At 36.1% G+C, this 14,577-nt stretch overlaps 2 protein-coding genes across 3 annotated transcripts in view; both read left to right on the forward strand.

The window, feature by feature from the left end:
* LOC138698913 (uncharacterized) overlaps window positions 1-12,360 on the forward strand; it is a 41,301-nt gene extending 28,941 nt beyond the window's left edge. Inside the window, exon 2 of the mRNA XM_069825109.1 lies at window positions 10,714-12,360. Within this exon, the coding sequence (XP_069681210.1) occupies window positions 10,714-11,805 (1,092 nt within the window). The 3' untranslated portion in view covers window positions 11,806-12,360. The remainder of the gene's footprint in view (window positions 1-10,713) is intronic.
* Window positions 1-14,577, forward strand: part of rdgA (retinal degeneration A) — a 727,627-nt gene that overhangs the window by 189,343 nt on the left and 523,707 nt on the right. The window lies entirely within an intron of this gene.

Genomic DNA, 14,577 nt, shown 5'->3' on the forward strand with positions numbered 1-14,577 from the left:
TGTAAGATGCCCAACAAAGTTGACAGAAGATGCTGTAGAAGATGCTAGAGGAAAAATGCAGCCAAGTCCTAATAAGTCGATCAAGAAGTTAGCTGTAGAAATTGGGGTTTCTTACGGAAGTGCTCACAAAATTCTCAGGAATAAATTAGGTTAGTAATATGCTGAATAAAGTAGGCATTACATAATGTATATAACCGCCTGAACACTTGAATGTGTGAAAAAAAATGGTTACTATTCTACTGTTTTTTGATAAAATATTGTAAAGTAATGACCAAACTGAAAATCGTAATACTATATTTCCCTGTATCATAAATGGATACACTACTTTTCTCTCATCCTATAGCTAGTAAAATGATTTGTTTACATATTGCACTAGCAACTCCAAACTCCTGTAATGGAAAGGGGGGTAACAGTGTTTCCGAGTATAGCCAGGTTAATGTTAAAAATGTTAGTAAAAATAAAGTGATGTCCCTGTACTATATTATTATTATTATTATTATTATTATTATTATTATTATTATTATTATTATTATTATTATTATTATTGTTGTTGTTGTTATTTAACGACGCTGTATCAACCACCAAGTTATATAACATCGATGGAATTGGTGACACCGAGATGAAAACGATTCGTCATAGATTACCTGATATGTTCCTTCCGATTATGGAAACCCTCTTAAAAGACCCAACCAAATAATCAGTCCAAGTGGGAATCGAACCCACGGCCAAGCGCATCTCCTGATCAGCAGGCAAGTGCCTTTGCCGACTGCGCTACGTCTATTATTATTATTATTATTATTATTATTATTATTATTATTATTATTATTATTATTATTATTATTATTGTTACTTAACGACGCTGTATCAACCACAAAGTTATATAACATCGATGGAATTGGTGACACCGAGATGAAAATGATTCGTCATAGATTACTTGATATGTTCCTTCCGATTATGGAAAACCTTTTAAAAGACCCAACCAAGTAATCAGCCCAAGTGGGAATCGAACCCACGGCCAAGCGCATCTCCTGATCAGCAGGCAAGTGCCTTTGCCGACTGCGCTACGTCTATTATTGTTATTATTATTATTGTTATTATTATTATTATTATTATTATTATTATTATTATTATTATTATTATTGTTACTTAACGACGCTGTATCAACCACCAAGTTATATAACATCGATGGAATTGGTGACACCGAGATGAAAACGATTCGTCATAGATTATCTGATATGTTCCTTCCGATTATGGAAAACCTCTTAAAAGACCCAACCAAGTAATCAGCCCAAGTGGGAATCGAACCCACGGCCAAGCGCATCTCCTGATCAGCAGGCAAGTGCCTTTGCCGACTGCGCTACGTCTATTATTATTATTATTATTATTATTATTATTATTATTATTATTATTATTATTGTTATTATTGTTACTTAACGACGCTGTACCAACCACCAAGTTATATAACATCGATGGAATTGGTGACACCGAGATGAAAACGATTCGTCATAGATTACCTGATATGTTCCTTCCGATTATGGAAAACCTCTTAAAAGACCCAACCAAGTAATCAGCCCAAGTGGGAATCGAACCCACGGCCAAGCGCATCTCCTGATCAGTAGGCAAGTGCCTTTGCCGACTGCGCTACGTCTGTTATTATTATTATTATTATTATTATTATTATTATTATTATTATTATTATTATTTCTATTGATATTGTATTGAAATGCAATGAGTTGTTATAAACAATGATATTCAATAGTGTTTGTCATTACATTGTAGCCGTGAGTAAATATGTGTGAACACGGAGTCTCCCAAACACAATAAAAGTGGAACGCGCCTGGCGTGCCCTTGATAAGATTCATTTGCTGAGACACTTTTGTTTACGTGCGGTATTCGCTGTCAAGTTGCTACGTATAAAATTTTCATGAATATGTTGCACAATAACTGAAAACGTGCAATACGTTTCCTTTTCAAAACACTGCGATAGCAGATTTTGCCAGGTGCCGAGTGCCTTCATTTCATTGAAAGGAAACGTTCTTGCTGTGTGAATAGATTGTTTAGGACAAAGACAGCTCGTGAGTATTGTTTCTGAATTACGAAAATATTTGAATCAGTTAAACTAGTCAAGTTTCAGTATTCATGAGAGAATGCTTTTATGTATTTGCGAGAAAAATGTATTTTTTTCTCTCTTTTCTTTATTTTTCCCCTCTTCCTCCTTTCCTTTATCCAATCTACTATTTTCCCTCTATTTTGCTCTATATCGTACTTTCTTCATATTTTCTTTGTTCTCTCCGTCCTTCATAATTTTACTATGTCTTTCCTTCTTCACTTCTCTTCAATTTCGCATCGGCTACTTTCTTTTCTTTTCATTGCAATTCCTTATTTTATTCCGCCATTTCTATCTTTCTTACACTATCTCAATTTACGTGATGTAATCTGTCTACTGGTATAGTAAGGCGGGAACGAATTGAATTCCTATACGCCTACACAACTATAGTTCATTGGAAGAATTTATTATAATTCTTGGGGCTGGGTTGCATTGTATTAATATAGCCTACTAATAATGTTATTCAGTTGATAGAGACACGAAACAGACGCATGCACAATATATGCGTAAGTATAGAAAGGTAGTACAAGCCTGGCATTACTCACATAGGCCTACTTACTTACAAATGGCTTTTAGAGAACCCGGAGGTTCATTGCCGCCCTCACATAAGCCCGCCATCGGCTCCTGTCCTGAGCAAGATTAATCCCGTCCCTATCATCATATACCACCTCCCTCAAATATATTTTAATATTATCCTCCGATCTACGTCTCGGCCTTCCCAAAGGTATTTTTCTCTCCGGTCTCCCAACTAACACTCTATGAGTCATTCCACGTCAAATCGCACAGCAATAAAACACGACCTTCTCGGAAATGGTCGAATTTTTTTTCATGAATTCCATGCATCAAATAAGAAGACCCGTATTGTTTTATTTTCACAATTATTAATTATTTGTGTAGTTATGACTATTTGCAGTTACGCAAATTATGCGCGCACTCTTACATAAACTCACTTGGAACTCTGTGCCTACATATAATTGAGATTTGTGGTTTGGCGCATATTAAAGACTAAATACAACACTTTTTATTACTTTAGGCCTATCACAAATAAATTTAAAATTTGGCCCTTTTTTTAATCATTTCTTTTTCAAAGCAAAATTACTATATTAAATAGCCAAGTTAAAAATCTGAAAAAAAAATATATATATATATATAGACATATATATATATATATATATATATATATATATATATATATATATAGACTTGTTCGCTGATGTATTATCTGGAAACTACTGCACTGATAAATATGGGATCGGCACCCATACATTTGTACAATTTATTTTCCGGAGGCATGCACGCGCTCGCGATGCCCAGCTAATGAACTGCTTGCAGCCGTAGGCTAGAAGGCTGCCCGTGGCTAGTTTTACGAAATTCCCCGTTGGATCTGATGTCACCATACTAATCATCAAATGATTAATACCTTAAGGAACAGTAAATATCTTATCTAAAATTATTTTATTATTGTCAGCTCAGCTAAGAGGGGAAGCCCTTCACAGTGCTATATGTTTATACTGTAATATAGCCAAGTGTTTGATTATAGCAAGGCTGGGTAAGGCAGTAAACTTTATGGCAGTAAACAGATGGCAGGAGACAAAATATAGAAGAGAAAAATAATCAGTTTGGGTTTGAATTTCACATAGTGACGCGACTTCTATACAACATGAGTGATGGTAAAGATCGCGTAATATATAACAAGTCTTTAAATCCATTTACCTTCCTACTCACGCTTTTAAAAAGAAAAGTACACTAAGACGCGTAAGTCGCGACTTATTGATAAAGCTCAATTTAAAGGAGTCTTTGAGTGCAAATATGTGATTCGTTCCGTAAAAATCAATCAATTTCCGGATAGGTCAGCTGAAATTATACGTGAAGCCTGTAGTTCTTGTGATATTAATAAACATGAATCAAATGCAAGTGCGGACAGAGAAAGTGATTATCCCAGTTCTTCTTCTAGCAGTTCTATGGATACAGTGCTAGAAATCACTAATATTGAGGAATTAAACAAGAGTTTGATATCAATAGAATCCCCTATCAAGAAAAGAAATCTACAACAAAAACGATACCCCCGTGAAAAGTTTCAAAAAGTAAAAGGCTCCCTAGCATGTAAAGTTTTTCATGTAGAAGATGCATTGTCATCCCTTCAAAAGTCAGCCATATTTTATTTTTGACGGAATGCAAAGAAATGTACAACCTGAAAATTACGTAGTTATTGCAGACTTTTCTGAAAATTATTCATTTGTAATACAAGATTCAATACAAGGTGTGCATTGGAACATATGCCAAGCCACAATAAAATACAATTTTAATTTTACTTCCTACTTTATTTTATTTTATATTCTCTTATAGGCCTATTAATATTATATCTGAACTGCGACCGAACACGAGCGCTGCTCATTCGGTCTCAAATTTTGTTAATACTTCTGTATCTCCTTTCTTATATTGATTGTATTATTTTATTTCTATTTCTCTTGTTTGTAATTATATTCTTTATTCTGTATATTTAAATAAATAAATAAATACATAAATAAATCCTTTCGTAGTATATTTTAAAGGAGATACAGAAATTCGTTACAAAAGTATTGTCATCTCAGAAACCATGAAACATGACACCGATCCCTTTTACTTTTTTTCAACCCGAAGCAATCAATTTCTTAAAGCAAGAATTCAACGATATGAAAAAAATCATCTACTGTTCCAATGGATCAAGTTCACAATACAAAAAAAAAAAAAGAATTTTAAAAACAATTGCTTAAATGAAGACGATTATGGAATTAGTGCTGAATGAAACTTCTTTCCAACGTCGCATGGTAAAGGTCCATGTGATGGCATTGGAGATACTGTTAAAAGACTTGCCACGAGAGTTAGCCCATACAAGATTCTATAACAACACCAAAAAAAAAAAAAAAAAAAAAACTATTTGATTGGTCACAAAAAAACATTTCTAACGTGTCATTTATATTTTGTCCATTGAATAAGCACAAAAACCACATTGAAGATTTGCAGGCCAGATACCATAAACTAAAACCAATAACTGGTACATTAAAATTACATTCTTTCATTCCGTTGTCAAAAACTGAAGATTTAGTAAAACAATTTTCCTTCAAGAAAGAAGGTACGCGAATGAAAATTTAAAGTGTGAATGAAAAGAAACATTTGAAAAGCATAATGTACAATTATTTGAAGATATCATAATAAGTAAATTAGCAGTGTTTCCTCGGTGACTTGATTCGTACTGGGTGTAATGTTGCAACGTTCAGTCAATCTTCCAGCGCCGATAAACCTCCCAGCGCGCTTTAACGCTTCCCGTCCACTACTGCTGCGCCGACCGCTACACATTCTGTCATAAGTAATTAAATTTCCATTAAACTATTGGAGATCCCATTCTGATTTTTTCTGCAATTATTAAGAATACTTCAGTGCACCTAGTAGACATTTTTTTTAGATTTGTAATAGGGCTATTTCACATTGATATATATGTTTTAAAAATTGAATTATAAAAAAATATTTGTAATAATTATATTAAAATTAGTTAGTAAATATTTAATAAAATACAGTACTTTAAGCTTTTAAATGCATTTTTCAAAAATTTTAACATCAATATCGTCAGAAATATGAAGGTAAAAATTTGTATAATGTTGTGCGATTTGACGTGGAATGACTCCTATATGAACTTCTGATTCGCCCATTCGTGCTACATGCTCTGGTCATCTCAAACGTCTGGATTTAATGTTCCTAATTATGTCAGGCGTAGAATACAATGCGTAGTTCTAGGTTGTACAACTTTCTCCATTCTCTTGTAACTTCATCAAGCTTAGTCCCAAATATTTTCATAAGCAACTTATTCGCAAACACCCTTAGCCTCTGTTCCTTAAAGTGATAGTCCAAGTTTCACAACCATACAGAACAACCGGTAATATAACTGTTTTGTAAATTCTAACTTTCAGTTTTTTTTTTTATATTTGTTACTGTTGCTCCAAGTTTATTTGAATGTTTGTACCTTTTCAAAGGATAAATTTCCAATTTTATATTCCAGTTTCGTACTATGTTCTGGTCACGAGAAATAATCATATACTTTGTCTAATCGGTATTTACTTCCAAACCTATCTCATTACTTGCTTCAAGTAAAATTTCCGTGTTTTTCCTAATAGTTTGTGTAGGCCTATTTTATCCTAACATTTTCACGTCTTCTACATAAACAAGCAGCCGATGTAACCCGTTCAATTTCAAACGCTTTCTGTTATCCCGGACTTTTGTAATGGCATATTCTAGAGCAAATTAAAAAAATAAAGGTGATAGTGTATCTCTTTGCTTTAGCCCACAGTAAATTGACATATGGATAAGTAATAATAACAATATTTACTGGCTATTCTCATGTAATTATTTACAGTAGGCCTATAACAGAGTTAATAGTAACCGTTGGTTATCTGTGACTCGCAAAGAGTTCTTTACTTGCCCTCTTAATTGTGCATATTATTATTATTATTATTATTATTATTATTATTATTGTTGTTGTTGTTGTTGTTCTTGTTGTTCTTGTTGTTGTTGTTGTTGTAGGAGAATTGTTATTCATGGATTATTTCATTCCGTCCATTAGACACACTTATATCTCACAGAAAATTGTATTTATTTCTCCTAATTCCATTACCCTAATTTCTGCATAGATGTTGCTCGCAATTAAAGGGATTTCCTCAAATCCTCTTGTCACTTTTTTGTATTTGTTTCTATGGTGTGAAGAACTAACTGTGCGTTCAGTTTGAGGATAGATTTGGGCAAAAGTTAATGAACACTTCCCCTCGTTAGAAACGTTTTCCTTGGAAAACTGTTGTAAAATAAAGTAAATATTCAGTTCGAACGAAAACTGTAGCATTCTCATAACTTCCAATAGAGCATTGTGTAATTCCAGTCCTGCATAATTTCCAGAAAGTCTCCTTCAAACCACGTGGCTGTTTCGCACATTCAGAACTCTGTTGATTTTGCTCATATTTATGAATCTACGAAGAATTCTGCTATTTACGTTGTGATGTACTTCGATATCTTGGGCTGACTAAGTGAAAGAAAAACAAGATTTGCCAATGAGAGAGGTACACATCAGCTATGTCGTACACATGTGACTCTGTTGACTTTATTTAAGTCTCTCTCGAGCCATACTCACACAGACTTTACAGAGATAAGGTGCAAGAGGTGTGTACTATTAAGGGATTTAGTAAGGCAGGATCACAAATACTAGATAGTGGGTTAGTAATTATATTCTGTGGATAATATAGCAGGATAACAGAATGTTGTCTTACATGTTAAAAGATAACTTCTCAGCTCGTTTAAGTTACAGGCATATTCTGAAGTTTCACAAAACATTGGTTTTCTCATATACAGGGACATCATTTTATTTTTACTTCAATTTTTATTGTTTTTAATGTACTTCACTCCCACCCCTTCTACTAATCAAGTTCCAAGTGTCCTCCATACAGAACCAAGGCCGCATATAGTAAGCAGTACTGAGTTATTGAGTATAATTCGTTCCAGAAATATGTTTGCTTTTTCCAGTGACGAAAGAGCTTTCAATATTGACTCATATTTTGGCACAGGTACTGCCGTCCATTTGCCTACGTCGCATCCCGACATGCAGTTCCGTATTACATTAACGTTAAGGCCCATTCACAATGAAAATTAAACATAACCGTAATATAAACGCAAAAGTTTGCGCCCAGGCTACCAAATGGGATCATTCACAATGATTCACATAAGCATTGACATAAACATTACCGTAAGACGTTAACATGAAAGTTTGCAAACTCCAAACTTTCATGCTTATGCTTACGTGATTTGCAAACGAACATAATCGTGGAGCGCTGAAGTATACGACAGAATATGAGGAAATGACGTCGTTGTTATGTTTCCATGGTTACCAAGTATGTTTGCGGTTATGTTTATGTTCCCATCGTGAATGAAGGTATGACTTCTTCATTTTACCGTAACGTTTATATTCTTAAGTTAACGCTTACGTTATGTTTAATTTTCATTGTGAATGAGCCTTTAGATATGCTATTTCGATTTGGGGCTAGCCTTTTTCAATACTCTCATAATGAAGTGAAGTGCCCTGCATGCTTTACCCCGTAACATTACTGTTTTCCAACCAGGAGATAAACCGTGAAAGAAATGTGCTTACTATTGCATCATCTATTGGAGCGAAGTAGATAGATAATACCGTTATAATGTCAATTTAAAAAAAACATGCGCTCTCCTGCATATGTTATTTCCTGTATGGAGGGATTAAAAGACTAGGAAATTAACCGTGATCTAATTTTGTAGCTAGGGTAGTATAAAAATGTGTATATCAGTGTTATCGTTTGTGCTTTGAGAGTTAGCCAATAGAGATACGAGTACCCACGTGTGTGACCTTATGACATCTAATGACATCAACATTCATTCACAGCATTACCCCGTTGCGTCTCATTCCCTGGAGACTTTCTCGTAGTTGGAGTACAGTATAAACATGCTCTCCCCAAGAAAGTTTGGAGTTTGAATACACTCCTAGGTATTTACAACATACCTTATTATGAAGAATATTTTTGTAACTATTTGAACTAAATTTCAAACTAGCGAATGTTACATAAAGCTGGGTGCTAAAGAATCGAAAATCATGCATATGCTGCCTCTATAAATGGTTTAAGCCTGTACTTCTAGTAGCTAATAATAAAACATAGGCTCAAAATGTATCAGGTCGGAGTTTTATAGCTTCCCAATGTGTAAGTGGGATGTAAAACTTAATGGAGCTTATCTTGTATAATGAACACGAGAAATTTAACATCAGTGTGTAAAGCGAATAGGTAATGACGTCACATTTTGAGTCTGAGAATCCATGCGTATCGTTTACCAGTCTTTAATGAGAGGATTAGTTTTGCACGAGATATCTTTGTAAATAAAGTTAACTGACGTGAAGCATTGCATCGCGTGTGTGTTCGTTCATAGCCCCTTTCCCTTTGTCTAAATCTCTCCCCATGTTCAATAATCTTTTCAGGTAAGCTTACAGCTTTGCAAGCGTCCGCGCGAGTCTCTGTCAATCTTCTTTCCTATCTAATCGCTTTTAAAATAGACAATTGATAAACAGAGTTCCACGCAATTTGGCATTGTAAAACATTGTGAAATATTAAACAAGTTGTTAAAATTTCATAACACTGTATCTGAAGATCGATAAAAAACTGAAAGCAAGAGTGGCCTATTGGCCCAATAAGAATTAGATTTTCTTTTCTTTTTTGCTGACGGAATTAAAAAAAAAAAAAAAAAAAAAGAAAGCTTAGAAGATTCAATCACAATTCGTTATAGAGAAAATGCAGGGACATCATTTTATTTTTACTTCAATTTTTATTGTACCTGTGTTTTTTTAATATACTTCACTCCCTTCCTCACTTCTAGCCGTCTTCCACACAGAACCAAGGCTGCGTAAGCAGTCAAAGTAAACAATACTGAGTTAGTGAGTATAGTACGTTCCAGAAATACGTTCGCGTTTTCCAGTGACGAAAGAGCTTTCAATATTGAATCATATTTTCGCACAGATACTGTAGCCCGTTTGCCTACGTTGCATCCCGATTTCTCCCACCTGCTTCTGCTCGCTCCACTGTAAAGACTAGTGGCTGGGCTATCTTAGCTCTTTTCTCAAAACATTAATTTCTGTTAGGTATTGGACATCTACTTAATATTATACAACTGTTTAAAATAACTTAAATAAAAGGGCCTCGTTCTTAACTGTCACGTGATTTCCTCCCTTTCTACGACCCTGCAACAAAACTACTTGGACGGACAGTAGATAGCATGTCTGAGTAATTTTATCTTTTCGGATCGGCAGAAGTGAAGATTGAATTTACAGTACGTAAGATACTCTTTTATAGAGTAGGCACAGAATTATTTCAACGTGAGTTACTAGTACGAAGGACGAAACTGGTAATTGGAATTAGGTACAATAGTCTATAGTGCGATAATATGCACAAAAGAACTGAAGCCTGTATCGAAATGAACGGCCACCATTTTAAAAAATGTGTTTAGATCTCTTTATTATGATTATTTTTCAATTTAACTTCATTCTCTGTATTGTACGCTAATGTGCTGTAGACAATATAATATACACTGCATAATGAATACGTCCGAATGGATAGCTCAGTTCGTGAGTAAAAACACTTTGTTGTTAATACAGTACTGTATTTTGATTAAACAAAAACCTAATGAAAATTATCGAACTCAAAATCACGATATTTCCTAGTTTAGGTAATTAGATGAGCTACTTTTCTTCCCTTCTATACCTAGTAAAGTGATGTGTTTATATTTTACGCAATATCGAACTCCAGTCGTGAAAGGGGGTAGCAAACGGTGTTTCCGGTTCTCAACCTTTAATCCAAAGGTATAGCCACATTAATATTAGAAATGTTAGTAAAAATAAAATGATGTCCCTGTACATCTCGGTTTCAGCAAGTAGATTATTTTCTCTCATAGTATTCCTCAGTCTTCACTCTCCACAGCCTTCCTTTTCACCCTCCCCATCTACGTTTCATTCTTCTCCTCTCTCATACTTTACTCTCGTTTATCCTCATCTTCTCTCTCATTCTCCCTCTCTCTAGTTCTTCGTCTTCTCCTTCCTTTCGTTATTATCCTCATTTTACAAACCTCCCGTCCTCATCCGCCTTCTCCCGTCCTCATCCGTCTTCTCCTCCCTCCCGTCCTCATCCGTCTTCTCCTCTCTCTCATCCTCATCGGCCTTCTCCCTTCCGTTCTCATCCCTCTTCTCTCTCGTCCTCATCCGCCTTCTCACTTCCGTCCTCATCCGTCTTCTCTTCTCTCTCGTCCTCATCCGTCTTCTCTTCTCTCTCGTCCTCATCCGCCTTCTCCCTTCCGTACTCATCCACCTTCTCTTCTCTTTCGTCCTCATCCGCCTTCTCCCTTCCGTCCTCATCCGTCTTCTCCTCCCTCCCGTCCTCATTCGTCTTCTCCTCTCTCTCATCCTCATCCGCCTTCTCCCTTCCGTCCTCATCCACCTTCTCTTCTCTCTCGTCCTCATCCGCCTTCTCCCGTCCTCATCCGCCTTCTCTCGTCCTCATCCGCCTTCTCCCTTCCGTCCTCATCCGTCTTCTCCTCCCTCCCGTCCTCATCCGTCTTCTCCTCTCTCTCATCCTCATCCGCCTTCTCCCTTCCGTCCTCATCCACCTTCTCTTCTCTCTCGTCCTCATTCGCCTTCTCCCTTCCGTCCTCATCCGTCTTCTCCTCCCTCCCGTCCTCATTCGTCTTCTCCTCTCTCTCATCCTCATCCGCTTTCTCCCTTCCGTCCTCATCCACCTTCTCTTCTCTCTCGTCCTCATCCGCCTTCTCCAGTCCTCATCCGCCTTCTCCCGTCCTCATCCGCCTCCTCCCTCCCGTCCTCATCCGTCTTCTCCTCTCTCTCATCCTCATCCGCCTTCTCCCTTCCGTCCTCATCCACCTTCTCTTCTCTCTCGTCCTCATCCGCCTTCTCCCTTCCGTCCTCATCCACCTTCTCTTCTCTCTCGTCCTCATCCGCCTTCTCCCTCCCGTCCTCATCCGTCTTCTCTTCTCTCTCGTCCTCATCCGCCTTCTCCCTCCCGCCCTCATCCGTCTTCTCTTCTCTCTCGTCCTCATCCGCCTTCTCGTCCCCATCCCATCAGTTTAAAACGATTGGAATAGTTTCACAGTATCGGTAGCTAATATTTCAGATAGAAACTCGATGTTCAACCTCTTTGTGGTGGTTTAAGCCTTGGTTATTCGAATATTCACGAACATCCATTACTAATCTTTTGCCTGCATAAAGCTTTCAAGCCAGTGCACAATGCATGTTATGTGATTGGCCACATCCACCATCAATAAAATAGTATGGTATATCCGCTGCAATTAATTACAAAAGTTACTAAACGATCCAAATCACAAAAGTGTAATTCATTAACTTCCTAGCTATAAGCTGAAAATATGCAAGAAAAAATTCACTTTGAATAAATTGAGCTAATATTAATTCTTTCATACTATGTCGTATTTGACTAGTTTACGTTGACTATTACATTTTTATTACGTTATACGAAAGGCGTGTTTCAACCATTCATGGCGGTTTATCCTTATTTTTATCACCCTCCCTAGCATTTGTTTTCTTTTATCACATCCCCAGCATTTGTTTCTGTGTTTGCCAACATTATACTTTAAATAATTGTACCTATTAAAAACACTTCTATCATTTACCTTTTTTATATTATTTAAGTTATGTTATAGCTTCTGCCGTATGATATTACGGATAGTAACGTATCATAGATTGTTTAATATACAGTAGGTATATTGATAATTGAAGTGGAATGCGACTATTTTAATAAAAATTAAACTGAATCAACAAAGTTTTCATGATTAGTAATCTTCCATAGAGTTCAATGAAGATTCTATAGTGGGCACAACTGGTAACAAGAGAACACACTACTGTCATCTAGCGGAATATTTGTAATGATGAGATGCTACAATAATGCATTTTCAAGACAGTTTAGTATTTTAGTAAATCAATATTTTATTGTATTAGAGTACTTTATTTATTCTAATCTTTATACACTTTCATCTAATCGTGTAATACTTACTTACAAATGGTTTTTAAGGAACCCGGAGGTTCATTGCAGCCCTCACATAAGACCGCCATCGGTCCCTATCCTGAGAAAGATTAATCCAATCTCTACCATCACATCCCACCTCCCTCAAATCCATTTTAATATTATCCTCTCATCTACGTCTCGGCCTCCCCCAAAGTTCTTTTTCCCTCCGGCCTCCCAACTAACACTCGTCCTCCCCAAAGGACTTTTTCTCTCCGTCCTCCCAACTAACACTCTTCTAATCGTGTAATAGTCAATTAAATCTCACTCGAGTTTTGATATTCCCCGGATAAATCAAAACCTATAGTGGAATTGCTGTAGATAAAAATCAATTCGGAAAGTATAACTTTATGACACTATTTTACTTTACCGGTCTTTAATTTCAGAAGCCTTCGAATTTCAATTCCATTAGGCTAATAGTAACAAAAACAAAGCAGCATAACTCTCTAAATAAAATTACAATCACATTTAATATAAGTTTTTCTTTATTATCATGTATAATTACAAAACTATAAGCATAAACGCTTACCATTCATTCGTCCAAACTCAGTTCATTATTTGGAATGTTATACACATTTTCGTTGGAATTTCGAAAAATATATTTTAAGCAGCTTCACAGTGTTTTGTTTTTATGCTTCGCATAATGAAAAAGAAGGATATTACCCAACTACACATATTTCATATTTACGCAAAATGTATTTCATGACGTTGAAACTCCCACATTTCCCGTCGAAGTAGGCAGCTGGAGGCAAGTACATGTTGACATGTCATCTGGCCGATGTTTAGCTGTGTTTGTTGTACGTTTAGCCACGAATGACGATATTCCACCATGCGAGAGAAATCACCGCCAGTCCAATCGTGGTCTTTGCAACCGCATTGTTAGGTGAATTTTCGTACAGGGCGTTCGGAAATGGATTATGCATGCTCATGGGTGGGCAACTCGTGCTCTCAAAGTGTCAACACAACCTCAGTGCAGGTAGAACGGACTCTGTATTAGCTGTAGTCTGTATGCGGTTCTTGCAAGGCGCAAGTTCGTTCGCATCTGCAGTAAGTGGCGGCTCGTTTTAAGTGAAAAACAATAAAATCCCCAGATCATTTCCCTTTAGTGTGAGTCGAAAGAGAAAGATTTTTTATTAAGAAGGGAGGTAAAGCTTGTATTATGTTCTATTACATTTTCTTACGCATGACATTTTATGTTACAAATAAACACAGTGAAGGTTTTAGTAAAGAAATACTTTCTAGATCTGCTTTAGAACAGCTAAAGGTAAAAATGGGATATCAACAAGGTGAGACTGATATCAAATATCGTTAGCACGTTATGTATGCGAGTTACAGAATTGCACGACATATGATCGACTAACTAAGAGCATTTATGGATAAATTTGAAATGCCTCAGTATCCTGTAGAACATAGATAACTTCACTTGCTTTGACTATAAACTATCTTGAAGAGTGATAAGAAAACTTCTCATTAAATATAAGACCCTATTTCAAGACCTACAGGAGAATTCACTGGTAAGTTTGGAGAAACAGTGACAATTGACAACAAATCGAGATTTTTCTGAAATCCTTTTGGCTTACAGCCGATATAAGATCCTGAAAGTTTATAACTTGAATTGATAAATCTACAGAACAGCACGCCACTTAGATTCCAGCGAAATCAGGAATCGAACTGTTCGTAATGCTGCCTATGTCAGAATTTCCAAATATATTCTTTGTTTCCATAAACGTATACTGTATGTGCTTGAGGCAGAGTTTCATACAAGAAAGAAGTGTAAAAGCTCTCAATGTACAGAAAGACCTCAGGAGTAAGTTTATTTCATTTGCCGTGACATGCAAAAAATTACTTCCTTGACAT

This window comes from Periplaneta americana, chromosome 4 (genome assembly GCF_040183065.1).
Source record: "Periplaneta americana isolate PAMFEO1 chromosome 4, P.americana_PAMFEO1_priV1, whole genome shotgun sequence".
Taxonomy (NCBI): Eukaryota; Metazoa; Arthropoda; class Insecta; order Blattodea; family Blattidae; genus Periplaneta; species Periplaneta americana.